Raw genomic sequence first — 26,307 nt, forward strand, 5'->3', positions numbered from 1 at the left:
GGAGAGGTTGAGGAGAAATGGGGAGTGACAGCTAATTTTTACAGGGTTTCATTTAGGATTAATGAAAATGGTCTAAAATTAGATTATGGTGACGGTTGCATCTCTGGGTAAATTTTCTAAAAATCATGGAATTGTACACCTAAAATGAGTGATCTCTATGGAATGCAAATTCTACCTTAATAAATTCATTTTGAAAAAGAGAACATTGGTTACAGTGATTTTAAAGACAACCCTATGATCATGTAGCTAACCAGCTATAAACTAGGACAACTCAAACAATAATAGCTACTTTTTTGAGTGCTACTGTGTGTCATGCAGAATACTAAGCACTTCATATCCATTTTCTTATTTAATCTTCAGTGTTGCTATTCCCAAATCACAGATGAAAAAATGAGGTTCAGGGAATTTAAATGGTTTTCCCAAGGTCACACAAGATAATAGGTGGCAGACAGTGGATTTGACACTAGGTTTGTTGGACTCCAAAGACTTCTCATCCCATTATAACCTCCTGCTTCTATGACTAGAACCCAATACCTCTGATTCTTCACCCAGGGATCTTTCCAAACTTTCCAAATGTTCTCAATTTAAAACCTCATGGGAAGCAATGTTTATAAATTTTTGATCTTTCATTCAACCTCTTCTAAAGATGAACAGGTGAAGGGACTTCTTACCCCCATCTCTATATATATTGATTAGTTCCAAAGGACAAAATAGGATAGAAAAGACCCATTTACTCTTCCTTCCTCATCCCAGTGCTCTTGTACATCTGCCTCTGTGATAGTGGGAAAATTGTTCACATTTCTCAACACCATCTCAGATTTCCTTAACTGAATGGGCAGTACTCAATACAAGGAGGGCATCAAGGCCTACCGAGACTTGGGGTTATAGATGAGAAATGAACAAATGCAACTAAGCCCAGTTATACTCTACCTAGTCTGGAAATTCACCAGGAAGTACCACTGCTCCCAGGAGTTGTAGATGAGAGGAGTATATTCTGGCAGGACTCAAGGGAAAGGAAAGCTGTAGTCTTTTCAAAATTACATTTATTAGTTGTACTGAACTGTGTCGATCACCACACACACTCTCAACACGCGCACACACACACACACACACACACACACAAATCCAGGGAGAAAAATCAAAATTAAGATCAAGGGCTTGTCCTTGAGCAGGAGATAGTAAAAATGAATTTGGTGGGGAAATCTGTGCATGAAACCTCTCATATCAGGGACAGGAACATTCTAATCCTTGTTTCTAATACAATGTTGCTTGGTTCAAAATTCTGCCCTACATACCTTGTAGCCTTCAGAAGATCACAGCTGATAAAAATAAGGACATGGTGACTCAAAGTGCTTTTTTCCTTTTTTTGAAAGTTATTATAGAAAAACCCCTCAAATTCAATTGAGATATGGATTTTACAATGACAAAAGAAACACACCCAATTGATTACTTTGTTGGACAGCTCCCTCAACCTAGCATCAGGCCCTTGAAGTTTACCCTGACTTTCCTTTATTTTAAGATATATGCTAGGATAGGTCAGGAAAGGGCTAGAATTAACCTCTTCCTGGCCATCCAACACATGATCAAATAACCTAAGCCTCCCTGGCATTGCCTTTTAAGGTCAGTTATGCAGAAAAACCTTGGCCTTGAGCCCTGAGACCTAGATCCAGCAATCATATGGACATTGTCTCTTATAAGTAACTGGCCCTAATCACTTGGCCCAACTTGGGAAGTAGCAGCTACTTGAGAGAACTGTGGTCTTGTACAAGGGCAGCCCTGCCTGCTCCTTTGTCTAGGAACATAAGAAACCTAGAAGCAGACACTTCCACACAAGTTATTTGATATACTATATCTCCTTTGTTGTTGGCCATTTCATAATTTGGTTTCCCTAGATAACTGCCTGCTCTAAACTCATCTTTGCTCAGGGAATAGAGGGAGTGGTGAGGAAAGGCTGGAGAGTAGGGGAGGGGGGTGGGGTGAATATTTTCATTATCACCATTCCTTTAGGCTGTATTTAAAAGCATTGTGTCAAGTTAAACTGATCATATATAACCACAGTTTAAAAGCAGGGGTAGGAGGCATCCTCAATATAATTGATTGTACATGGTAGAATATTAAGAAAGTATCCCTCAAGATCTATTTTCCAGATAATCAAGAAGAAGACTTTAAGGCTGAGAAACTTTTGGCAAGAGCTTGGATTTTCCCTATTTGCTGGTGAGTACAAAGGTTGTCATATTTTCAGCAATCTAGTTAGAAAATAAAGTCACAAAACCACAATCTACAGAGGATTTAAAGGATTTATATATAGTGAGTCAGTTCCTATTCTAATAAGAATAGTCTTTATTAAAATAGCAGACATACCTACAGCTTTCTTTGGCCTTTCTCCCGATGACCTCAGCCTGAGGGACACACCCTGAAGTGGGCTTTTTAGACGCAACAGCTGAGGAGTGGACAATTACTTAAAAGTCTAATCATCTGTGAATATGTCCAGGAAGTCTTGCTTTTAGGGTGCATATTCCAATGAGTTACAATTCCCAGAATAGTCTCAGCAGTTCAAAGGAAATTTGGGCATAATTTCTTCCCTCTGCTAACCCAACCAACCTTCCTTCCTCATAACACCTCTAATTATTTTGTGGTCTGCCTCAATAATGCTACTCAGGGTTAATTATGAACAAGACGTAGAGTAAATAACACATTTCAAATTTTTCTTTGTATACTCTAGCAGATAAGCACAATGCAGTATCACTCAACCCCAGAAGAAACTGAGGGTATAGAGGGTGATGTCTGATAGTGCTGTTGATACCTGAAGAATGAGAAGTCTGAGCCTCAACTCAGTTTTTTTGACAAACGTATTTCCTAATTTCTTTTGGTATAATCCAAGAAATGCAACTATAAACAATGGTGCCACCTCCCACCAAGGACCACCACCCTCCCCTTGAATTACCTTCCTCCAGTTCATCCATGCTTCCAATCTTTCTGGATCCATCAATAGTGTAAATGTATCGCACTCCTTGAGGCAGGTTAATGTTGTCAGACAGAGATCGAGTCAGGTCAGCCAGCAAGGCGTCGAAGCTGCGAAAACGGTCAGAGGACACAGCGTACACAATCCCCTTGAAGTAACGGTCCCCATTGCGGTAGAAACGTACCTTCTTGGCTTTCTTTTCATTACTCAGTGCCTGCAAGGTTCTGGTTCGGTAGAAGCTACAGTGGGCACTGTGAGTGGGGCTAGGCAGTCCATTCATCCGTGTGCCTCGCATGTTCCTGGATGTCTTATCTCTTTCGTCAAAGTGTCCAAAATCAAGTTCCATATTTTGGTGGAATCTCAGAGACCTGAGGGTTGGAGAAAGGGTGGGGGTGAGGGGGGTGAGGGGTAAAGAGAGGGGAAAAAAAGGGAATGAGAAGAATAAAAAGGAACAGAGTTTAAATATTAGCCAGATCCAGATCTGCAATCTGCTGCTTGTGAGAAGAACTGGTTGAGAAAGCCTGTGACCCATCTGCTACTTACCGCTGACCTGCAGGAATATGGATCTTAATAGAGAAGAAGGAGGGGCTAGGCGGTGTTGGTGGTTGTGGGGGTTGGGATGAGAGATACGGAGGGAGGCACTTCTGGCACTGTTCCGAGAAGAGTGGGGGAGGGATTTTGAAATAGCTTAATATCCTAGGACTTACTGACAGTGGCTCCTATCACAATGTAACTTCGGGCTAAATACATTTAAACTGGCATCTGTTTCCTCACACATGCCCACATGACTAACAGTTGTAAATGAATCCATAGCCTGACAAAATTCCCTTTGAAGAGAACAGAAGGAGATAGCCAAGGTTAGCATCTCCAGCTTAGGAAGCAGTCTTTGCATCTCAGTACAATGAGTAAGAAGGAGAGTGTTTTAATTTTATTCCAAACCCTCTTTTCCTGTGGTAATGTGTGCATCCCCTCCCCCCAGAATAAACTAGGATTCTCATTTAAAGGGACAGCCTCTAGGGACTAGCCAGAGTCTTTGTGCTATTCATCAAACCCTTTCCCCACCAAGCTGGTGCAGCTATTCAACATTCATAAGAAATTAGTTGGGAGGAAAAAGGATTAGAAAAATCAGTTATTTAACAAGTTATTAGCTCGGCTTTCCCCTGCACCATTTAGTCACAAAAATCATTTTTTTCTCTCTTTTTTTTAAAGGTGCCCCATCCCCTCCCCACTGCTGCAGCCTAACCTCTTAATGGAATAATTTAATTGTTGAAAGATTCCCAAATGAGTCCCTGAACAACATATGGGACCGTTAGAAGCAAGCACACCTTTCATTGTTCTGGGTTTCCACCCTGATTGAAGGGACATTTTGCCCTCACAGCAGGCAATTCATCCCAAACAAGTCTATTGCCCGGGTGCATTCACTGAGGCAAAAAAAGATGGTCATCTGTCAAGCTTTGCTTTCACCTCTCCTGCTGAACCAAAAACAAAAAAACAAAAACAAACGAACAAAAAAACAATTCAAAACACGAATCCAAATATAACCTAAGCTCCCAAACACTAGCAAAGGTAATGACATCCTAGGAACCAAATTATTAACATGCATCTCATAGATGGGGATAAAAGGACTCACAAAGCAAGCAGGACTTGACTGCTACATACTGCCCCATTGAGGTATTTGCAAGGGATCAAGAGGACAGGAGATAAAAGGGGACTGACAGGTGTTTAGTAGGTTTGCCAGGCTCGGTCCCCCTTTTCTTCCAATGTCACGGTGACCTGTGCTGAGCTCAGCATTGTCTCTGTCAGACAACCTGCATTGATAAGAGACCCCACCTCCTCAAGACAAGGAGCAAGAATTTCCCCAGTCGTGGCAGTACCATTTGCTTTGATATAGGATCGGGTGGCATTATTCTAAATAAGCATCACATTGAAAACAAAGAAACATTAAACTCACTTTTCCAAAGGCAAATCCCAGGTAGAGACTTAGGAAAAAATCCGATAGAATAAAGCAACAAGGAGAAGGAGGGAGAGGGAGAGAGAGGAGGAGGAAGAGGAGGAGGAGGAGGAGAGAAGAAAGCTTTGCCTTCTTGTGCTTTTCTTGTTTGACATCTATTACATTCTGCCTGAAAATCTCTTGAAAGCCCCACTCACCGGTTTTCTGCTGGTTGGGTGGAGATGCCGAGAGAAAGAAAACCAATCTCTCTATGCCTTTGTTGTCTGAGCTCCAAGCAAGAAATTCCTGCCAGGGTGGATAGATGCCTTCTAGGTCCTAGTGCCTTGTCCAGCTTCTCCTCTGTAACTCAGGCTTAGTGAATCCCCCCAACCTCCTATGATTAATTACATGTGTTTTTTTTTTCAATTCACAGGCTCCATTAACAGTTAGAAAGGTTTCATTTATAACAAACAGGAAATTGCAGGGTAGAATAAAGATTGCACGGAATCTTTCAGAATGCTCTAATGAGCAATGTGTGTGTGCTGTCTTTTTCTTTTAGGGAATTGGAACTTTTACTTGGTCAAACCCTTAGCCTAATCTGCATGGGGGCCAGACTCAGATAGCCAAACCAGGCTTCTGAGAAATCATAGCTCTCTTCCGATCACTCCCTTGAGAGAAAACAATCAAATCTGCTAAAATTTTAAGACATATTAGTTCATGCATCCTACAACTTGTTTTTTTTATATTCAATTTTATTGAGATATATTCACATACCATACAATCATCCAAAGTGTACAATCAATTGTTCACATTACCATCATATAGTTGTTCATTTATCACCCCCATCTATTTTTTTGAACATTTTCCTTGTGCCGGAAAAAGTGAAGATAAGAATAGGAAAAAATAAGAGTAAAAAAAGAACACCCACATTGTCCCCCCCCGCCCTATTTTTCCTTTAGTTTTTTGTCCCCATTTTTCTACTCATCCATCCATACACTAGATTAAGGGGAGTGTGATCCACAAGGCTTTCCCAGTCACATTGTCACCCCTTGTAAGCTACATTGTTATACATACATCTTCAAGAGTCAAGGCTACCGGGCTACAGTTTGTTAGTTTCAGGTATTTACTTCTAGTTATTCCAATTCATTAAAAACTAAAAAGGGTTATCTATATAGTGCATAAGAATGTCCACCAGAGTGACCTCTTGACTACATTTGAAATCTCTCAGCCACTGAAGCTTTATTTCATTTCATTTCACATCCCCCTTTTTGGTCAAGAAGATGTTCTCAATCCCACAATGCCAGGTCCAGATTCATCCCCAGGAGTCATATCCTGCTACAACTTGTTTTTGAAATGAAGGTTTAGTGTAGTAGACTAGAGGGGAAGAAGAAAAGGAAGAGGGAAGGAAAATAGTTCTGGAATTTCATGCAGGATGGGATTGAAAAAGGACTGATCCCAAATACTTTTTAGATTGGCGTAAACATTTAATTAATTGGATAAATGGTGATTAGTTTTAGTTTAAGAGTTCAAATCCAATTTGAAGAGGGGATGATGGCTACAAGGAAAATATTAACAGATCTCTCCTCAAACTGCCTACTTGTCAGTAAGGATTCTTAATATCATTTGTGTAATAAAGGGCATGGAAGCATCCAAACAGAACTCATTTGATCTGATCAAATTATAGAACTAAAGAAGAGAAAGGTGAAAGTAAAGGGGGAGCTGACGTTACAATTGAGGCTATGTGAATTAATAGGTAGCAGCTTTGAACTACCATGGTTCCATTTTTGTTTGACTTCCAGGAAGCTCAGGGCTAACAGCATGTTCAATAATTATCTTACATCTGATAAGAACAACTAGCTGTTGGTCTCATATTTAAATACTTTCTGTACTTGTGTTTTAATGTAAACTGCCACAAAGTGGAATAAAAATTAGTCTTCCTTCTCTGGAAAGTCATGGCTAAGCCATATATGTTAATGGAGTGGACAGCCTCAAGTGAGCAATATGCCCAGCCAAATACTCTATTCAGAATCAACAAAAATTGGAAGCAGCCAAATGTCATTCAATAGCTCAAATTAATGGATAAACTACCCACTGTACATCCATACAATAGACTACTAATCAGCAATAACATTTCTGAATTTTTGATACATACAGCAACATGGATGAATCTTAAAAGCCTTATACTGAGGAAAAGAAGTCAGTCTCAATAGATTATATAGTGCATGATTCCGTTTATATGACATTCTGGAAAAGACAAAACAATAGAGACAAAGAGCACATCAGTGTTTTCCAGATGTTAGGCAGGGAAAAGTGTGATTACAAAGGGTTAGCACAAGGGAAGTTCTGTATAATTTTGAATATGGTGGTAACTCAAACTTTACATCAAAGAATTCAATTTTACTGCATAGTAACTTTTAAAATACGACAAAATATTATGATTGGGTAGAACTGGGTGGTGAGTACATGAGTGTTCCATCTGGTTTTCTCTCTACATTTTTAAAAGTTTTTTAATTTGAAATAATTCTAGATTCATAAGAAGTTGCAAAATTGTAGAGAGGTCCTGTGTACCCTTCACCCAGTTTTTCTTCCAATGGTTACATTTTACTTAATTATTGTACGGTATCAAAATCAGGAATTTGACATTGGTACAATGTATATAACTATATCATGTTTAACCACCACCGTAATCATGATGTAGAGTTATTCCATCACTATAAGGATCACTCATAGTCACATTCATTGCCCCAAGCCCCCATCATTCCTAACCCCTGGCCACCAGTAATCTGTTTCTCATCAATATAATATTTTCATTTTGAGAAAGCTATGTAAATAGAACTATACAATTTATAAGCTTTTCATATTAGCATTTTTTTTCACTCAGCACAATGTTCTTGAGATCCATCCACGTTGTTGTGTGTATCAAAAGTCTGTATTTTTTTTGTTTGTTTTACTTTTTTTCTAAGGCTAAATAGGAGTTAGCCATGATCAGAGAAGTTGCAGCATGAGCAAAACTACAGAAGTAATACACATGCTGTGTGCTGAGAGATGCAGGGCAAAAAATACAATGTAGGTTGTGACAATAGATGAAGTTTTCCCAAGTGCAGTAGCAATCATGAAGTACCTGTATACCTTATTAAAGAGCATGACCCCTGTGCCAGTTTAAAGCTATTATGGACCCCAGAAGAGCCATGATCATTTAATCCAATCTTGTGGGGTGGGACCTTCGTTTTTTAAATTTATGAATCGTCGTTTTATTCTCCTGAGATATTATGCATGATCCATGATAAAACATACAGGTAATACAAAGTCCAAAGGTTTGTCATGTCATATTTATGAAATAAACACATGAAAAGTAAATTACAGGACAACATTGTAGGGAGAAATCATGGTTTCATTTATTTTCATAAAAGACAGGTTACCAGTGTGTGATGTAAAAGCTTAAAAATCACCACCAAATTGTGCTAAGGATATTGCAAGAGATTATGCAGAGAGAAGTCTGTGCTAATTCATCTTCTTACTCAGTATTGGTTGGTAGGGGGGAAAAACACCAATATTATTTCTTTAAATAGTTTGCTTATACTCAGGCAAAATACATTTGAAAAATTGAACAAGTAGACATCTGTGGGGTGGGACCTTTTTTTTTAAATTCCATTTTTTTGACATATATTCACATACCATACATACCATGCAGTCATACAAAGTGTACAATCAGTTGTTCACAGTACCATTATATAGTTGTGTGTTCATAACCAAAATTAATTTTTGAACATTTTCATTACTGCATACACAAAAAATAATAAGAATAAAAATTAAAGTAAAAAAGAACAATTAAAATAAAAAAGAACACTAGGTGCCTTTTTTTTTTTTGCCCCCATTTTTCTACTCATCCATCCATACACTGGACAAAGGGGAGTGTGGTCCATTTGGCTTTCCCAATCACATTGTCACCCCTCATAAACTACATTTTTATACAATCGTCTTCAAGATTCATGGGTTCTGGGTTGTAGTTTGATAGTTTCAGGTATTTACTGCTAGCTATTCCAATCCATTAGAACCTAAAAAGGGTTATCTATATTGTGCTTAAGAGTACCCACCAGAGTGACCTCTCAGCTCCTTTTGGAATCTCTCTGCCACTGAAGCTTATTTCATTTCCTTTCACATCCCCATTTTGGTCAAGAAGATGTTCTCCATCCAATGATGCCGGGTCTGGATTCCTCCCTGGGAGTCATATTCCACATTGCCAGGGAGATTCACTCCCCTGGGTGTCAGATCCCCTGTAGGGGGGACGGCAGTGATTTCACCTGCCAAGTTGGCTTACCTAGAGAGAGGGGTGGGTGGGACCTTTTGATTGAATGTTTCCATGGAGGTGTGACCCACCCAACTGTGGGTGAGACCTTTTGATTAAATTATTCCCATGGAGATGTGGCCCTGCCCATTCAGGGTGGGTCTTAATTAGATCACTAGAGTCCTTTAAGAGAACTCACAGAAACAAGGAGCTCAGAGAAGTTGAGAGAGATATTTTGGAGAGAAGCTAAAATATGTAATCCAGAATTTGCCCCCAGGAGAAGCTAAGAGCTAACACAGACACATACACTTGGAGATGCAGACAGAAAGACATTTAGAGATGCTAAGCTAAGAGATGAAGCCCAGAGTTTGCCCCAAAGAAGCTAAGAGAGGACTGCCAGATGCTTAGATGCACAGGAGCTGAAGAAGCTAAGAGAGACAGAAGCCCAGAGACATTTTGGAGAAAGCCATTTTGAAACCAGAATCTGGGAGCAAAGGACCAGCAGACACCAGCCACGTGCCTTCCCAGCTGACAGAATGGGAAACTATGGAAGGTTTTTAAGTGGGGAAGTAATTGGTCAGACTTGTGCTTTAGCGGAGAGAGTATAGGCAAAGAGACCAGTTAGGAAACCATGTGAGAAGCTAATTGTTTTTTAAATATGCCAGAACATCAAACATAAAGGTAGGTAAACAAAGATTAAAGGACAAGCAGGAAGGTCTGTGACCAGGAGGATAGAAAGCACTATGAATGCCATGTGAAGCAGGAATGGAGGAGAAAGTATCAAGGCTAAAGCCAAGAATGACAAGTGTAGGTTTGACGGTACTGTTTATATGGGCTAGAGTATGGTGTAGGGATAGTCATGGCAATATAAACTTTCAGGGATGAGAAGATGAAGATACATTCCTACCACTAGATTATGGACACCTTGAAGACTGAGTGTATATCTTATTTATCTCCGATGTACCACATGTCTTAGTCTATTACCTGGAACATAATTGATCCACCATAAAATTTGGAATAAATCAAGTTGTGGATGTGGATAGTAAAAATGGGAGTGATGGAGAATGCAAAACACGAATATGGGCATTTTGTAGTTGCATCAAAGTACTCTAGTATTTAGAGAAATGCCTAGGTCTCAAGCATTGAGTAATGGTCATGTACTGTCAGAAGATAAAGAGAAGAGAAACTCAGGTATAAAATCATAGCAGGTTGATTGAGCACATTCTGCCTCTTCTTGCTGGATAGGAACAGGCCTACCACTAAAAAGTTAGGTATCTCCTGAGAGGAAATAACACCCAAATGGTCAGCTGACTCTGGTACATTCTCCTTTCTAATCTCTATACTCCTGCCCAATGCTATGGCCATAAGCAGACATTGGGCTGACAACACTGTTTATGCACATAATCTCCCATTTGGAAATGCCAACTACTAATGCATATAAGACCCGGAAGAGGCTTGAAGTTTTGAAAGGCAAATTTTATTTTTGATACTAAGGTAAACCAAACAGGATACCCAACTAAATCTAAGCTTTTATATTGGTCTTGATGCTAGAGAAAGGTGATCTACTCTCATTCCAAAAGAAGTTTGTGTTAGCACAACTTTCAGAACCAATGGAATTCACAGTCCTTTGGCCATCCACTTACTTTCCAGTTGGGTCCCAGGTGACGTTCTTGAGTTCTGCATTGGTTTCTCTTTCTTGCAGGAGGGAACTGCTTCCCTAGATGAGCCCTAAATAATTCCTCTCATGGATGTAAATCCATGATATAACTCAGAGTCCCTCCTTTATGCCATTTGAATGTTTTGAAAGCCTTCAGGTCTTGACTTCCTGGTTCTATGTCTTACTACCTGTGTAACCTGGAACAAGTCACTTAATCTATGTAAGCCTCAGATTCATCAGGTATTAGATGGGACTAATAATAGTACTACCTCACAAGGGTTGTTGTGAAGATTAAATGAATTAATGTCCACAAACTTTTTCCCTGTTTTTCTTTATTAGAGAAGTTGTGGTTTTACAGAACAATCATGCATAAAATATGAGATTCCCTGACATCACTCCACCACCAACACATTGTATTGGTTTGGAGCATTTGTTTCAATTGATGATAGCACATTTTTATAATTGTATTATTAACTGTAGTCCATAGTTCAACTTAGGGCTCACTGTTTGTGTAGTGTAGTTCCATGGATTTTGTAAAAATTTTTATTCCATTACCCTATTTACAATCTAACACTGCCTGTTTTAAACATATTCAGGTATATATTTCATGGCTGTTAATTGAGTTCACAATGTTGTGCTACCATCACCACCATCCATTACCAAAACATTCCAATCATTCCAAGTAGGAACCCTGTACATTTTAAACCTTAACTTCTGATTCCCTATCCCCACCCTGTCCCCTGGTAACCTATATTATAGATTCTGACTCTATGAATTTGCTTATTCTAGTTGTCTTAATCCAGTGAGATCCTGCAATATTTGTCCTTTTGTGTCTGGTTTATTTCACTCAACATGATGTCTTCAATGTTCATCCAAGTTGTCACCTTATCAGGATGTCATTACTTTTTACAGATGAATAATATTCCATTGTATTTATATACCACATTTTTTTAATCCATCCATTTGTTGATGGACACTTGCGTTGCTTCCATCTTTTGGCCACTGTGAATAAAGCTGCCATGAACATTGGTGTGCAAATATCTCTTTGAGTGCCTGTTTTCAATTATTTTGGGTTATATACCTAGTAGAGGGATTTCCAGGTCATATGGTAGTTCTATACTTAGCTTTCTGAGGAGCCACCAAATGGTCTTCCACAGCGGCTGCACCATTTTACATCGCCACCAGCATTGAATGAATTCCTATTTCTCTGCATCCTCTCTAACACTTGTTATTTTCCATTTTCTTAACAGCAGTTATTCTAATGGGTGTGAAATGGTATCTCATTGTGGTTTTGATTTGCATTTCCCTGATGGCTTATGATGTTGAACATTTTCTCCTTTGCTTTTTGGCTGGCTTGTATATCCCTTTTGGAGAGATGTCTATTGAAGTCTTTTGTATATTTTTAAATTGGGTTGTTGGTCTCTTTGTTGTTAAGTTGAAAGATTTCTTTTTATATTCGGAATATTAAACCTTTATCAGATATGTGGTTTCCAAATATGTTCTCCCATTGTATAGGTTGTCATTCTAATTTCATGATAAAGCCCTTTGAGGCACAAAAGTTTTTAATTTTGATGTGGTTCAAAGCACCCTGAGGAGACAATCAGGAAGGGTGCCAAGAGCTTCTCCAATAGCTCTTCAAAGCTGAGTATTTCTGGTCTGCCCAGCAAATGCAGCCCTTTAGCTACCTGTCCTCCATAGCCCTGAGGAAGCACATCAACTTTAGATCTCCACTGCCACCATCCTTGTCCAGGGTGGGTTGAAACAATGGTTGCTGCTTTCATTGTCAATACAAGTTGAAACAACGTCTGTCCTCAGAGCTGAGCCTCTAGTGATCAGAATTCAGTAATCAAAAGCTATGAGCAGTGATCAGCCATGCCCACCCTGGTTTTGGGAAGGGGACTTTAATGTTCCTTTCTGTCACCAGCAGGCTAGCCAGGGGCTGGACCCCGCAGTGTCCTGCTACAAGTGTGGGGGACAGTCACTGGTAGCTGCAGCAGAGAAAGAATTTACTGTTCTTCAGCCTCTCCCTCCCACTATCCATGGATGTTCACATCTCTGGAATTCCAAAATCTTTGTTTCAGACTGAGTCCTGGGTCTCCCTAGTCTGCCATCTTCCCACAATCCTCATCTGCAAACTTTTTAGAGAAATGCCTTTTTCTGGTGTTCTTTTTGTTGTTGCTGACTGAGAACACACTCATCATCATGGAAGTTAAGAATCACTCCACTCTCCAAAAACCTAGGGTTCTCTAGGGAAACAGAATCAATGAGAGATATCTATGAATATAAGGTTTATAAAAGTGTCTCACACAACTGTGGGTGTGCACGAGTCCAAATTCTGTAGGGCAGGCAGCAAACTGGCAACTCCAATGAAGGTGTTCGATGAACTTCTCAGGAAATGAACTGGCAACTTTGATGAACTCCTCAGGAAACACTTCACTGGTCAGCCAAAGAGGAAATGAAAGTCCTCTGTCTGTCTCACTTAAAAGTCTTCAACTGATTGTGTTAAATCCAGCTGACTGTATTCTCTCATTGTGGAAGACACACCCTTCATTGACATCATCAGTCACAGCTGCTGCCAATTGACTAGTGATTTAATAAACCAGCCTGTTGGTTTATTAACCAGCCACAAACATCCTTGCAGCAATGGATAGGCCAGTGCTTGCTTGACCAGACAGCTGGGCACCATCACCTGGCTAAGTTGACACATGAACCTAACATCACAGTCCACCCCTTGTCAATTTGGAAGTTATAAACATCATCTAAAACCATACTTTATCTCTAAATAGAGAACAATAAAAGACATATATTTCATCTAACAATACTCTGCTGTGCAGAGTACAACCAGAAACATACTAAATCTCTCCAGAATAGGGTGCAAGTCCTTGGGTGACATTAACTCTTAAATTTGATTTCCTTTAGCTTAAATACAGAAAAATGAACAACACAGCTTATGTCATATGATAAGGGGATGAGACAGAGAAGAAAGCAAAAATATTTTCTTTACAGACAAATACAAACATACTCATAACAAAACAAGGAGGAAATATTCATGCCATCATAGTCCTCGTTTCTATAACTTGTCACATGGCCATAGTTCATATTTATCACTACCTTCTTCCACTACCCATTCCATGTTCCCTTTACCCTCAGCAAGCACTTCAGCTGGCCATGGTTCTTTGCCTGGTGGGGTGACCCAAACCTTCATTCCTGAAGTTTCTTGGCCATTGGTAGTCCTGCCTGGATTGGGTTGTTGCAGTTTTCCATTGACTAATCACAGGGAATGGTAGTACTAAGAGATGCCCTAGGGGATCTCCTGTATTCCAGGAAAACTCTTCTTTACTTCCATTGTGTAGTTGCAGTGCTATTTCCCTTTGATAGTCAGGATCAATCATCCCAGCCAGTACAGTAATCCCCTTCTTTGCCTATTGATTCAGAGGCATAAGAAGCCCAAAGTGGCCAGGTGGCCATCTTAACTTTCAGTTCAATGGGATTATTGTTGTGTTTCCTGGTGGAAGCACTCCTCCTTTTGGAACCAAGACCTGTAGACCAGCAGAGCTTAAGCTTGCAGGGACAGGAAGCAAAAGTTTTCCTAGTGGATCACTAGGGATGACAGTGAATGGTGCCATTCCCATTTCTACTCCTTGATTCCTGGACCCCTGAATCCTGGCTATGGGAAAAACAGCACCATAGAGTGGATGCTGATTCAGAGCATACACAGCCTCCTGGAGAACACTGCCCCAGCCCTGCAAGGTATTGACACCTAGTTGGCACCGTAATTGAGTCTTCAACAGGCCATTTCCCCATTCTATCAACGCAGCTGCCTCTAGATGATGGGGAACATGGTAAGACCAGAGAATTCCATGAGCATGTGCCCATCCCCTCACTTCATTTGCTGTGAAGTGGGTTCCTTGGTCCGAAGCAATGCTGTGTGGAATACCATGATGGTGGATAAGGCATTCTGTAAGTCCATGGATGGTAGTTTCAGCGAAAGCATTTCATGCAGGGAAGGCAAACCCATATCCAGAGTATGCATCTATTCCAGTAAGAACAAATCACTGCCTCTTCCATGATGGAAGTGGTCTAACGCAGTCAACCTGCCACCAGGTAGCAGGCTGATCACCCCAAGGAATGATGCCATATTGGGGACTGAGAGTGGGTCTCTGCTGCTGGCAGATTGGACACTCAGCAGTGGCTGTGGCCAGGTCAGCCTTGGTGAGTGAAGGTCCATGTTGCTGAGCCCATGCATAACCTCCATCCCTACCACCATGACCACTTTGTTCATGAGCCCATTGGGCAATGACAGGAGTTACTGGGAAAAGAGGCTGATTGGTATCCACCAAATGGGTCATTTTATCCACTTGGTTATTAAAATCTTCTTCTGCTGAAGTCACCCTCTGGTGAGCATTCACATGGGACACAAATATCTTCATGTTTTTTGCCCACTCAGAAAGGTCTATCCACATGCCGCTTCCCCAGACTTCTTTGTCACCAGTCTTCAATCATGTTTCTTCTGAGTCCCTGACCATCCATCCAAACCGTTAGCAACAGCCCATGATTCAGTATACAAATGCACCTCTGGCCAGGTCTCCTTACAAGCAAAGTGAACGACCAGATGCACTGCTCAAAGTTCTGCTCACTGGGAGGATTTCCCTTCACCACTGTCCTTCAGGGACATCCCAGGAAGGGGCTGCAGTGCTGCAGCTCTGCACTTTCGGGTGGTGCCTGCATATTGTGCAGAACCATCTGTAAACCAGGCCTGAGTTTTCTCTTTCTCAGTTAACTGATTGTGAGGAACTCCCCAAGATGCCATAGCTGTGGGCTCGGAAAGAGAAGGTAAGGTGGAAGGAGTGCGGGCCATGGGAATTTGGGCCACTTCCTCATGTAACTTACTTGTGCCTTCAGGACCCGCTCGAGCTTTATCTCATATATACCATTTCCATTTTATGATGGAGTGCTGCTGTGCATGCCCAACTTTATGGCTTGGCGGGTCAGATGACACCCAGCTCATGATAGGTAACTCAGTTCTCATGGTAAATTGGTGGCCCATGGTTAAGCGTTCTGTCTCTACTAAGGCCCAGTAGCAGGCCGACAGCTGTTTCTCAAATGGAGAGTAGTTATCTGCAGAGGATGTGTGCCAGTTTGATGTATTATGTCCCACAAAATGCCATTATCTTTGATGCAATCTTGTGTGGGCAGACATATTAGTGTTGATTAGATTTTGGAATCCTTTGGATGTTTCCATGGAGATGTGATTACATCAACTGTGGACAAGACCTTTGGTTGGATAATTTCCATGGAGGTGTTGCCCCACCCATTCAGGTGGGTCTGAATTAAATTACTGGAGCACTATATAAGCTCAGACAGAAGAAGCATGCTTGCTACAGCCAAGAGGGACACCTTGAAGAATGCACAGGAACTGCAGATGAGAGACAGTTTGAAGATGGCCGTTGAAAGCAGACTTGCTCCAGAGAAGCTAAGAGAAGAAAAATGCCCCCAAAACAACTAAGAGTGACATTTTTGAGGAACTGCAGCCTAGAGAGGAATGTTCTGGGAGAAAGCCATTTTGAAACCAGAACTTTGGAGCAGATGGCAGCCACATGCCTTCCCAGATAACAGAGGTTTTCCAGACACCATTGGCTATCCTCCAGTATAGTTACCTGATTGTTGATGTGTTACCTTGGACACGTTATGGCCTTAAGACTGTAACTGTGTAACAAATAAACCCTCCTTTATAAAAGCCAATCCATTTCTGGTGTTTTGCATTCCAGCAGCATTTGCAAACTAGAACAGGATGATAAAGCTTTGCTCCAAAATCCTAAGGGCCTGCATTGTGATTCTCCTATATGAGCCTGCCAAAGGCTCCAAACAGCATCTTTATTTGCCACTGACACTTCCAGCACCATTGGGTCAGCTGGATCATATAGTCCAAGCAGCAGAGCAGCTTACACAGAAGCTTGGACCTGTCACAGAGCCTTATCTTGTTCCGGTCCCCACTCAAAACTAGAAGCTTTTCTAGTCACTCGGTAAATGGGCCAAGGCAGCACACCCAAATGAAAAATATGTTGTCTCCAAAATACAAAGAGGCCAACTAAGAATTGTGCCTCTTTTTTGGTCATAGGAAGGACCAGATGCAACAGCTTATCCTTCACCTTAGAAGGGATATCTCAACAGGCCCCACACCACTGGACACATAGAAATTTTATTGAGGTGTTGAATTTGTCTCCCATCCTCTGCCATGCAAATACCTTACCAACAAATCTAGAGGAGTTGCTACTTCTTGCTCAATAGGTCTAATCAACATGGTATCATGAATATAATGGACCAGTGTGATGTCTTGTGGGAGGGAGAAACAATCAAGATCCCTGCAGACAATATTATGGCATAGGGCTGGAGAGTTGATATAACCCTGAGGTAGCACAGTGAGTGTAAACTGCTGGCCTTGCCAGCTGAGTGCAAACTGTTTCTGGTGGTCCTTACTAAAAGCAATTGAGAAAAAAGCATTTGCCAGATCAATAGCTGCATACCAGGTACCAGGGGATGTGTTGATTTGCTAAAGCAATGATATCACATCTGGAATAGCAGCTGCAATTGGAGTCACCACCTGGTTAAGCTTAAAATAATCCACTGATCCTCCAAGACCCATCTGTTTTCTGCACAGGCCAAATAGAGTTGAATGGGGATGTGGGGGGAATCACCACCCCTGCATCCTTCAAGTCCTTAAGAGTGGCATTAATCTGCAATCCCTCCAGGAATCCAGTATTGCTTCTGGTTTACTATTTTGCTAGGCAGGGGCAGTTCTAGTGGCTTCCACTTGGCCTTTCCCACCATAATAGCCCTCACTCCATAAGTCAGGGAACCAATGTGAGGATTTTGCCAGTTGCTGAGTATGTCTATTCCAATCATGCATTCTGGCACTGGGGAAATAACCACAGAATGGGTCCGGGGACCCATTGGACCCATTGTGAGATGGATCTGAGCTAAAACTCCATGATCACCTGACCTCCATAAGCCCCAACTCTGACTCCTGGACCAGAGTGATGTTTTGGGTCTCCTGGAATTAATGTCACTTCTGAACCAGTGTTTAATAATCCATGAAATATCTGATCATTTCCTTTTCCCCAATGAACAGTTACCCTGGTAAAAGGCCTTAGGTCCCCCAGGGGAAGGCTGGGAGGAAGATTAACAGTATAAATTTTTGGCAGTGTAACAGGGTCCTTCCCCAAGGGTACCCAGCATTCCCCTCATTCAAGGGGTTCTGGATCTGTAAACTGTCCCAAGTCTGGGAATTGATTAAGGGGCCATGACTCTCTGTTTTTGTAATTCAAGGGAGACTTTTGTTCACTTGACCTAGAATTCTTCTATTTATATAGTTCAAACAAGAATTTAGTCAATTGCCCATCTATTTTACTACTTGATACTCCATGATCTGCTAGCCAATGCCATAAGTCTCTGCGAGTCAGATTATTTTGATTGCTGCTTTGAGCCTGTTTTCCATTATGGTAGCCACACTCACCTTGTCTGTGGTGATTAACTGCAGCCACTTGGCTTCTGCCAACTCGGGATCCAATTATCATCATTGTGTTTAAGGATTCCAGCTCAGTGACAGCAGTTCCTACAGTAATATCTGACCTACAGAGAAGGGCAACTACAGAGCTCTTCAGAGATGATGGAGTTAGTCTCACAAATTTATTCCTCACAGTCCTGGTAAAAGGTGTATCCTCTGGACATTCCAGGGGTGTGTGAGCAGGTCTGCCATGATAAATCCACTCTGACATTCCAATCTCTCTAAGCCTTTGAATCCCCTCCTCTACATTATACCAGGGCAGTTCTGGCATTCAACCTCCAGTAATGCTAGCCACCTTTTGATCCATGTTTCAGCCAACCACCCAAACAAACTGTTAACACCCTTTCTAACCCCTCGAGCTACACTGAATGCAGAATCTCTGCTTAGTGGGCCCATATCAGTAAATTCAGCCTGATCCAACCTTATATTCCTTCCACCATTATCCCACACCCTTAATATCCATTCCCACACATATTACCCTGGTTTCTGTCTTTATAAGTTGGAAAACTCATACAGTTCTTTTGGAGTATAGCATACTTCCTCATGGGTCACACTTTGTACCTCACCCTTCCGGACCTGTTGGGACTTTAGTCTAGTTATAGGTCTTGAAGCAAAGACTGGTGGTGGGGGTGGAACATGAAAAGAATTAGAAGTATCCCTCAAGCAATTTACCTCAGGACATTCTGTTGCATTTTCATCTCTTAAAACAGGATTTATCTCTCCAGACAGAGGAGTGAGGGCTGCTTCCTCAGGGGAGGTGATTACAGGATTAGCAGGCACTGAAGTGTTAATCTCTTTAGGTGGAGGTTGGATGGCAGGCTCCTCAGGGCAAACTGAAGGTGGGGAAGCTGTTTCCTCATGGCAGACTGGAGATAGAGGGGCTGTTTCCTCAGGACAGCCCACTACAGGTAAATCTAACAATGACTCAGCAGAATCCCGGGTTCCAATGTCCTCACTGCCATTATTATCAATCCATATGTCCCCATCCCAACTTTCAGGATCCCACTCTTTTCCAATCAGTGCCTTTACTTTAACAGCAGACACCCTGAGAGGTTGAGATTTTAGTTTATGTTGTAAATCTGCTACTCACACAATGAGAGTCTGCATCTGGTTTTCAGAAATCTCAGGTCTGTGGCCACAGGAAATAAGATTTTCTTTCAGGGCACCTATGGAAACTTTTACATCTGTCATTCAGCACTTAAGTTTTAAATTTGAAGCCTGTAGCTCATCCCTTTCTCTTATAACTTTATCCAGCATATCTAAGAGCAGCCAGCCAACATCATTATACCTCTTAATTCTGCAAAACTCTGTGAAGGTGTCAAAAACACTGTCACCCAGAGCCTTGCTTCATACAAGAGTATGATTAGGAGAATCAAACGGTGCTATTTTGTGTATCTCCTTTGCCAACGCATGCCATGGACTGTCAGTGCCATCCTGATTATTGGAAATGGAGTCATTAGTGCCTTTGAATCTAATCAGAGTAGAAAACAAATTGTGAAAGTCCATTTTAAGATTCTGTTTCTCAAGAACCACTCCTAGTACCAAGTTGTATTAGTTAGGGTTCTCTAGGGAAACAGAATCAATGAGAGATATCTATAAATATAAGAATTATAAAAGTGTCTCACAACTGTGGGTATGCACGAGTCCAAATTTCATAGGGCAGGCAGCAAACTGGCAACTTTGATGAACGTGTTTGATGAGGTCCTCAGGCAATGAACTGGCAACTTTGACAAACTCCTCAGGAAACACTTTGCTGGTCAGCTAAAGAAGAAATGAAGTTCATCTGTCTGTCTCACTTAAAAATCTTCAACTGATTGGATTAAATCCAGCTGACTGCATTCTTTCATTGTGGAAGACACACCCTTCATTGACTCATCAGTCACAGCTGCTGCCAATTGACTGATGATTTAATAAACCAGCCTGTTGATTTATTAAGCAGCCACAAATGTACTCACAGCAACAGTTAGGCCAGTGCTTGCTTGACTAGACAGCTGGGTACCATCACCTGGCCAAGTTGACACATGAACCTAACCAATCCACCTATGTATTTATTTCTTTATTTTTCATTTTTATTGTGAAATATAACATATATACAGAAATGTGATAACATTCAAAGTATGATTTAACAAGTAGTTAGAGAGCCAATTTCAAATAATATTATGGGTTATGGTTCCACAATTTCAGTTATTTCCTTATTATGTTATAAAACATATATACAGAAAGGTGATAACTTTCAAAGTACAGTTTAACAAGTAGCTATAGAGGAAATTTCAAAGCATATTATGGGTTACAGTTCCACTACATCAATTATTTCCTTCTAGCTATTTTAGTACCCTAGAAACAAAAACAAAATATTTATATAGAGTCAGTGTTCAAAATCCTTTGTTAAATCATATCTTGTCTATTGCTACCCCTTCCTCTCATTTGATCACTGTCTCAATCTTCAGAGATATCTGGGTAGTGACCACCCTAACTTGTTCATATTGGAAAGCAGTGTCAAAATTACCAGGAAGTGGACTATGTATTTATTTCTATCTAAAATGTCCTTACTGGAGATCTGGTACATCACTGTTAATGCTCCCAAGATGCTTGCTGGCTTTCTTGGACTTGAACAAGGTAATGAGAATTCCTTTGAGGGCTGCATGACACAACTCTACTTTTTCATGGGCTTGGGATTCACTGAGTGTGTCCTTCTCACGATTATGGCCTACGATCATATGGCCATCTGCCATCCTCACCACTATTCTGTCATTGTGAGTGGCTGTTTGTGTACTCAGCTGCCAGCTGGCTCCTGAGCTGGAGGTTTTAACATGTCCATGTTCAAAATTTTTCTCATTTCTTGCTGTGTTACTGTGGCCCCAACATCATCAACCACTTTTTCTGTGATGTCTCCCCCTTGTGCAACCTCTCATGCACTGCCATAGCCACAGCAGATATAGCCATTTTTATCCTGGGTGGGTCACTCTCTGTCAGTGGGACCTCTTAAATGACCACCAATGGATGTCACAAAGCCTTTTCCACCTGTGCTTCTGACCTCACTATCGTGGTTATCCTCTATGCAGGCAGCATCTTCATTTATGCCCAGCCAAAGGCACTCTCAACATTTTTTTTGATCATTTATATTTAGTTTTATGGCAACTGTTCATTTCCTTTGTCCATTTTTCTGGGGATTATTTTTGTTTTCTGATTGATTTGCAACAAATCTTTGTTTAGTAAGGACTTAGCCATTTTCTCTTTCATATGTGTGTCATTTTCCCCCAAGCTATCTTTTCTTTTTGTTTATGGTAATTTTTTTGTTTTGGTTGTTTGTTTTTCCTCTTAAACAGATTTTATAGAGCCAGTTTATTTTTATTGCTGAATAGCACATCATGGTCCAGATATAGCATAGTTTGTTCATCCATTCACCTATTTGAGGAACATTTTGGTTGTTTCCAGTGTCTGGCTGCAACAAATAAAGTTGTATAAATAATCATGTACAGGTTTTTGTGAGGCTGTAAGTTTTTATTTCTTAAATGACCAGGAGTCACATGATATTTGCGTATTTAGCTTTATAAGAAACTGCTAAACTGTTTTGCAGAGTGGCTGTAATAGCTTATATTCTCACCACTAGTGTCTAAGGGGTTCAGTTTCTCTATATCCTCACCAGTGTTTGGAATTGTCACTATTTTTTTGGCCTTTCTTATATGTGTGTAGTGATATCACTTTTTGATTTTAATTTGTATTTCTATAATATCTAACAATGTTGAATATCTTTTCATGTGCTTATTTGCTAACTGTATATCTTCAGTGAAATGATTCTTTGTGCTTTTTGCCCATTTTGTAATTGGATTTTTTGTTTTCTTTAATGTTGAGTTTTGACAGTTCATTATATATTCTAGGTATGAGTACTTTGTCAGATACACGATTTGCAAATTTTTCTTCTAGTTTGTAGCTTGTATTTCACCTTTAAGTATGACATTAGCTATATGAGTTTTTTGTAGATGATCTATACCAAGTAGAGTGAATTCCCCTTTTTTCTTAGTTTTCTGAGAGTTTTTTTTTTTTTAAATCATGAATGGGTGTGGAATTTTGTCAAAGGCTTTTTCTGCATTGGTTGATATGATCATGTGATTTTTCTTCTTTAGCCTGTTAATATGGCAGATTACATTGATTTCTCAAATCTGTACAAATTTGCATGTCTGATATATTCCTTCACATTTTTTCTTCATTTGATGCAAATAAGAAATAAGGTACTTCTAGGTATTTCTTCAAAATACTTTTTAAAAATTATAAACACAGAGACAGAAGAAGATGGTGGCATAGAGAGGAGTGGAAATTAGTTAGTCCCCCAGGAGCAACTAATAAACAACCAGGAACAACTAGTAAATGATCTGGAGTAATGGCTGGGGGACAACCATGACTGTCCACACATCGTGCACCAATCTGGATTGGGAGGAATGCCTGAGATCACAGCATGCAATCTGTGAGTAGAAACTGTGAATGTGAGCTGGGAGTCCCCTCCCCCCACAGCAGCAGCCTTGTGCTGGTTTGAATGTATTATGTCCCCCAAAATGCATATTCTTTGATGCAATCTTGTGTGGGCAGATGTATCAGTGTTGATTAGATTGTAATTCTTTGAGTGTTTCCATGGAGATGCACCCAACCCAACTGTGGGTGATGACTCTGAATGGATAATTTCCATGGAAGTGTTACCCCACCCATTCAGGGTGGGTCTAAATTAAATCACTAGAGCCATATAAATGAGCTGACAAACAGAAGGCACTCAGGGCAGCTGAGAGTGACATTTTGAAGAGGAGCTACAGCCAAGAGGGACACTTTGAAGAATGCACAGTAGCTAAGAGAGGACAAATGCCCCAAGAGTAACTGAGAGAGACATTTTGAAGAGGAGCTGTGACCTAGAGAGGAACATCCTAGGAGAAAGTCATTTTGGAACCAGAACTTGGAGCAGACCCCAGCCACGTGCCTTCACAGTTAACAGAGGTTTTTCGGACACCATTGACCATCTTCCAGTGAAGGTACACTTTGCTGATGGACACTTTATGGCCTTAAGACTGTAACTGTGTAACCAAATAAATCCCTTTTATAAAAGCCAATCCATTGCTGGTGTTTTGCATTCCAGCAGCATTAGCAAACTAGAACAAGACTGAACTGCAAAGCCTCGCTGTGATAGAGAGCAGCACTGTCTGAACAAGTTAATATACCTCAGGCCAGCTCAAATTGAGCTTTTAATTGGCAAATGTGGACTGCTCAATGCAAGCTGCAAATCCCCAAGCAGACAGAGGCTTTTAGTGATGACTGACCTTGAAGACCCAGGGGACTTCTCTGTCTCAGGAGGGGGAGCCCAGGGGACTGGGTGCTATCTCTGGCTGACAGGTAAAACTAGGGGCCATGGACTGACCCTGAAAGGGGACTTTCTGTCCCTTTTTCTCTCTCTCAACCTGAGCAGCTCAGTGGAGAAAGCCTCAGCCATTTTCATTTCACAATACTCTGACCCAAACAAGGGTGGTGATAGCAGAGTCAGAGAGACAAAAACCTATTTAAATGGAGGTGAAAAATCCCTAGGGGGTATATGTTCCCTAAGAGGAAGGGGGTGGGGCCCAGTTCTACTACCTGCCATCCATTCAGAACCAGACCCCAGGGCCTGGGGGAAAACAATCAAACCAGAAACAACTTAAGCTGAGAATTAAAGGGGCCACTCCTCCTTACACCAGTTGAGAGTGACAGGCTGACAGGCACCACCTGCTGGGCAGGTGAGGAAAAGCACATTGCCTTGAGGCCTCACAAGGTGTGTCAATCTTCTAAGACACACCCTCAGGGAGAACTGATATTGAATATGGCCCCCTTCTGAGATCTAAGCCTGTTCTGGTCTGGGAATACCTGATTGGGGTAACCAAGGAAACCAGATGCATAGAAAAGAGAAAACTACAACCTATGCTAAGAAAAATGAAGATATGGCCCAGTAAAAAGAATAAACTTACACTTCAACTGAGATACAGGAAATGAAACAACTAATGCTAAATCAATTCAAAAAGTTTAGGGAAGATAAGGCAAAAGAGATGAAGTGTGTAATAAAAGCACTGGGCAAATATAAGGTAGAAATCGAAAGTTCAAGAAAACAACTGGCAGAATCTATGGAAATGAAAGGCACAACACAAGAGATGAAAGACACAATGGAGACATACAACAGCAGATCTCAAGAGGCAGAAAAAACACTCAGGAACTGGAGAACAAGACACCTGAAATCCTACACACAGAAGAACAGATGGGAAAAAGAATGGAAAAATATGAGCAAGATCTCAGGGAATTGAATGACAACATGAAATGCTTGAATGGACGTGTCATGGGGGTCCCAGAGGGAGAAGAGAAGGGAAAAGGGGCAGAAGCAATAATAGAAGAAATAATCAATGAAAATTTCCCATCTCTTATGAAAGACATAAAATTATGAATCCAAAAAGTGCAGCATACCCCAAACAGAATATATCTGAATAGGCCTACACCAAGACACTTAATAATCAGATTTTCAAATGTCAAAGACAAAGAGAGAATCCTGAAAGCAGCAAGAGAAAAGTGATCCATCACATACAAAGGAAGCTTGATAAGACTATGTGCCGATTTCTTAGCAGAAACCACGGAGGCAAGAAGGAAGTGGTATGATATATTTAAGATACTGAAAGAGAAAAACCACCAACCAAGAATCCTATATCTGGCAAAATTGTCCTTCAAATATGAGGGATAGTTTAAAATATTCTATGACAAACAGAAAATGAGAGTTTGTGAACAAGATACCTGCTCTACAGGAAATACTAAAGGGAGCACTACAAAAAGATAAGAAAAGACAGTTGTGAGAGGTTTGGAGCACAGTTTTGGGTGATGGTAGCACAGCAATGTAAGTACACTGAGCAAAGATGACTGTGAGTATGGTTGAAATAGGAAGATTAGGAGCATGTGGGACACCAGAAGGAAAGAGGAAAGATAAAGACTGGGACTGCATAACTCAGTGCAACCTAGAGTGCTTAACAATTTTGATAAAATGTACAAATTTTTTTTCATGAGGGAGAACAAATGAATGTCAACCTTGCAAGGTGCTAAAAATAGCGAGGTATTGGGGGGAAAATGCAATCAATACAAACTAGAGACTATAATTAACAGAAAAAAATTTTTATGCTTCCTTTAATCTAACAAAGACAATATACCAAAGCTAAATGCATATAAGAGGGGGACATAAGGGAGGGGTAAGGGACTCTTGGTATTGGTAATGTTGTCTGAGTCTTTATTCTACTTTAGTTTAATGCTATCTATCCTATTGTGGCTTCCCAGCTGTCATGTTTTTTTTCTCTTTCTTTTTTCTTTTTCTTTAGTCTCTCTACCTTCTTTGACTCTTCCTCCATCTTTGTGGAAGAAATGGTGATGTCCTTATATAGATAGTGGTGATGATGGTGAATACATAAATATGTGACTATATAGGGAACCATCAATTGTTTACTCAGGATAGAATGTATGGTGTGTGAACAAAACTGTCTTAAAAAATGGATTGATGAAGAAACCTTGAGGGCACTATATTGAGTGAAATAAGTCAGACACATAAGGACAACTATTGCAGGGTCTCACTGATATAAACTAAGTATAATATGTAAACCCATAGACATGAAATATAAGTTACCAGGATATAGAATCAGGCTAAAGAATGGGGAGCAGTTGCTTATCACTAGCAGAGTGTTTGGGTTGAACTTAAATGTTTGGAAATGGACAGAGATGACATTAGCACGTTGTGAGAATAACTAACAGTGCTGAATGGTGTGTGAATGTGGTGGAAAGGGGAAGCTCAGAGTCATGTATGTCATCAGAAGGAAAGTTGGAGGTTAAAAGATGGGAATGTATAAAACTGAACCTTGTGGTGGGCAATGTCCGT

At 40.7% G+C, this 26,307-nt stretch overlaps 1 protein-coding gene and 1 pseudogene across 6 annotated transcripts in view; one reads left to right on the forward strand and one right to left on the reverse strand.

Annotated features, from left to right (window-relative positions):
- DCX (doublecortin) overlaps nt 1-5,171 on the reverse strand; it is a 152,567-nt gene extending 147,396 nt beyond the window's left edge. For 3 of the 6 annotated variants that reach the window (XM_037822564.1, XM_037822563.1, XM_037822560.1), the window contains exons 1-2: nt 5,111-5,171; nt 2,945-3,330 (exon numbers count right to left, since the gene is read on the reverse strand). In XM_037822564.1, coding sequence (XP_037678492.1) covers nt 2,945-3,308 — 364 coding nt within the window. In that variant the 5' untranslated portion in view covers nt 3,309-3,330; nt 5,111-5,171. Of the gene's footprint in view, nt 1-2,944; nt 3,334-4,913; nt 4,958-5,110 lie in introns of those variants that run through there. The other 3 variants (XM_037822561.1, XM_037822562.1, XM_037822559.1) reach the window with 2 other exon arrangements.
- Nucleotides 5,172-12,689: 7,518 nt separating this feature from the next.
- LOC119522342 lies at nt 12,690-21,525 on the forward strand (annotated as a pseudogene).
- Nucleotides 21,526-26,307: the final 4,782 nt, after the last annotated feature.

The sequence above is a fragment of the Choloepus didactylus genome, chromosome X (genome assembly GCF_015220235.1).
Source record: "Choloepus didactylus isolate mChoDid1 chromosome X, mChoDid1.pri, whole genome shotgun sequence".
Classification (NCBI taxonomy): domain Eukaryota; kingdom Metazoa; phylum Chordata; class Mammalia; order Pilosa; family Megalonychidae; genus Choloepus; species Choloepus didactylus.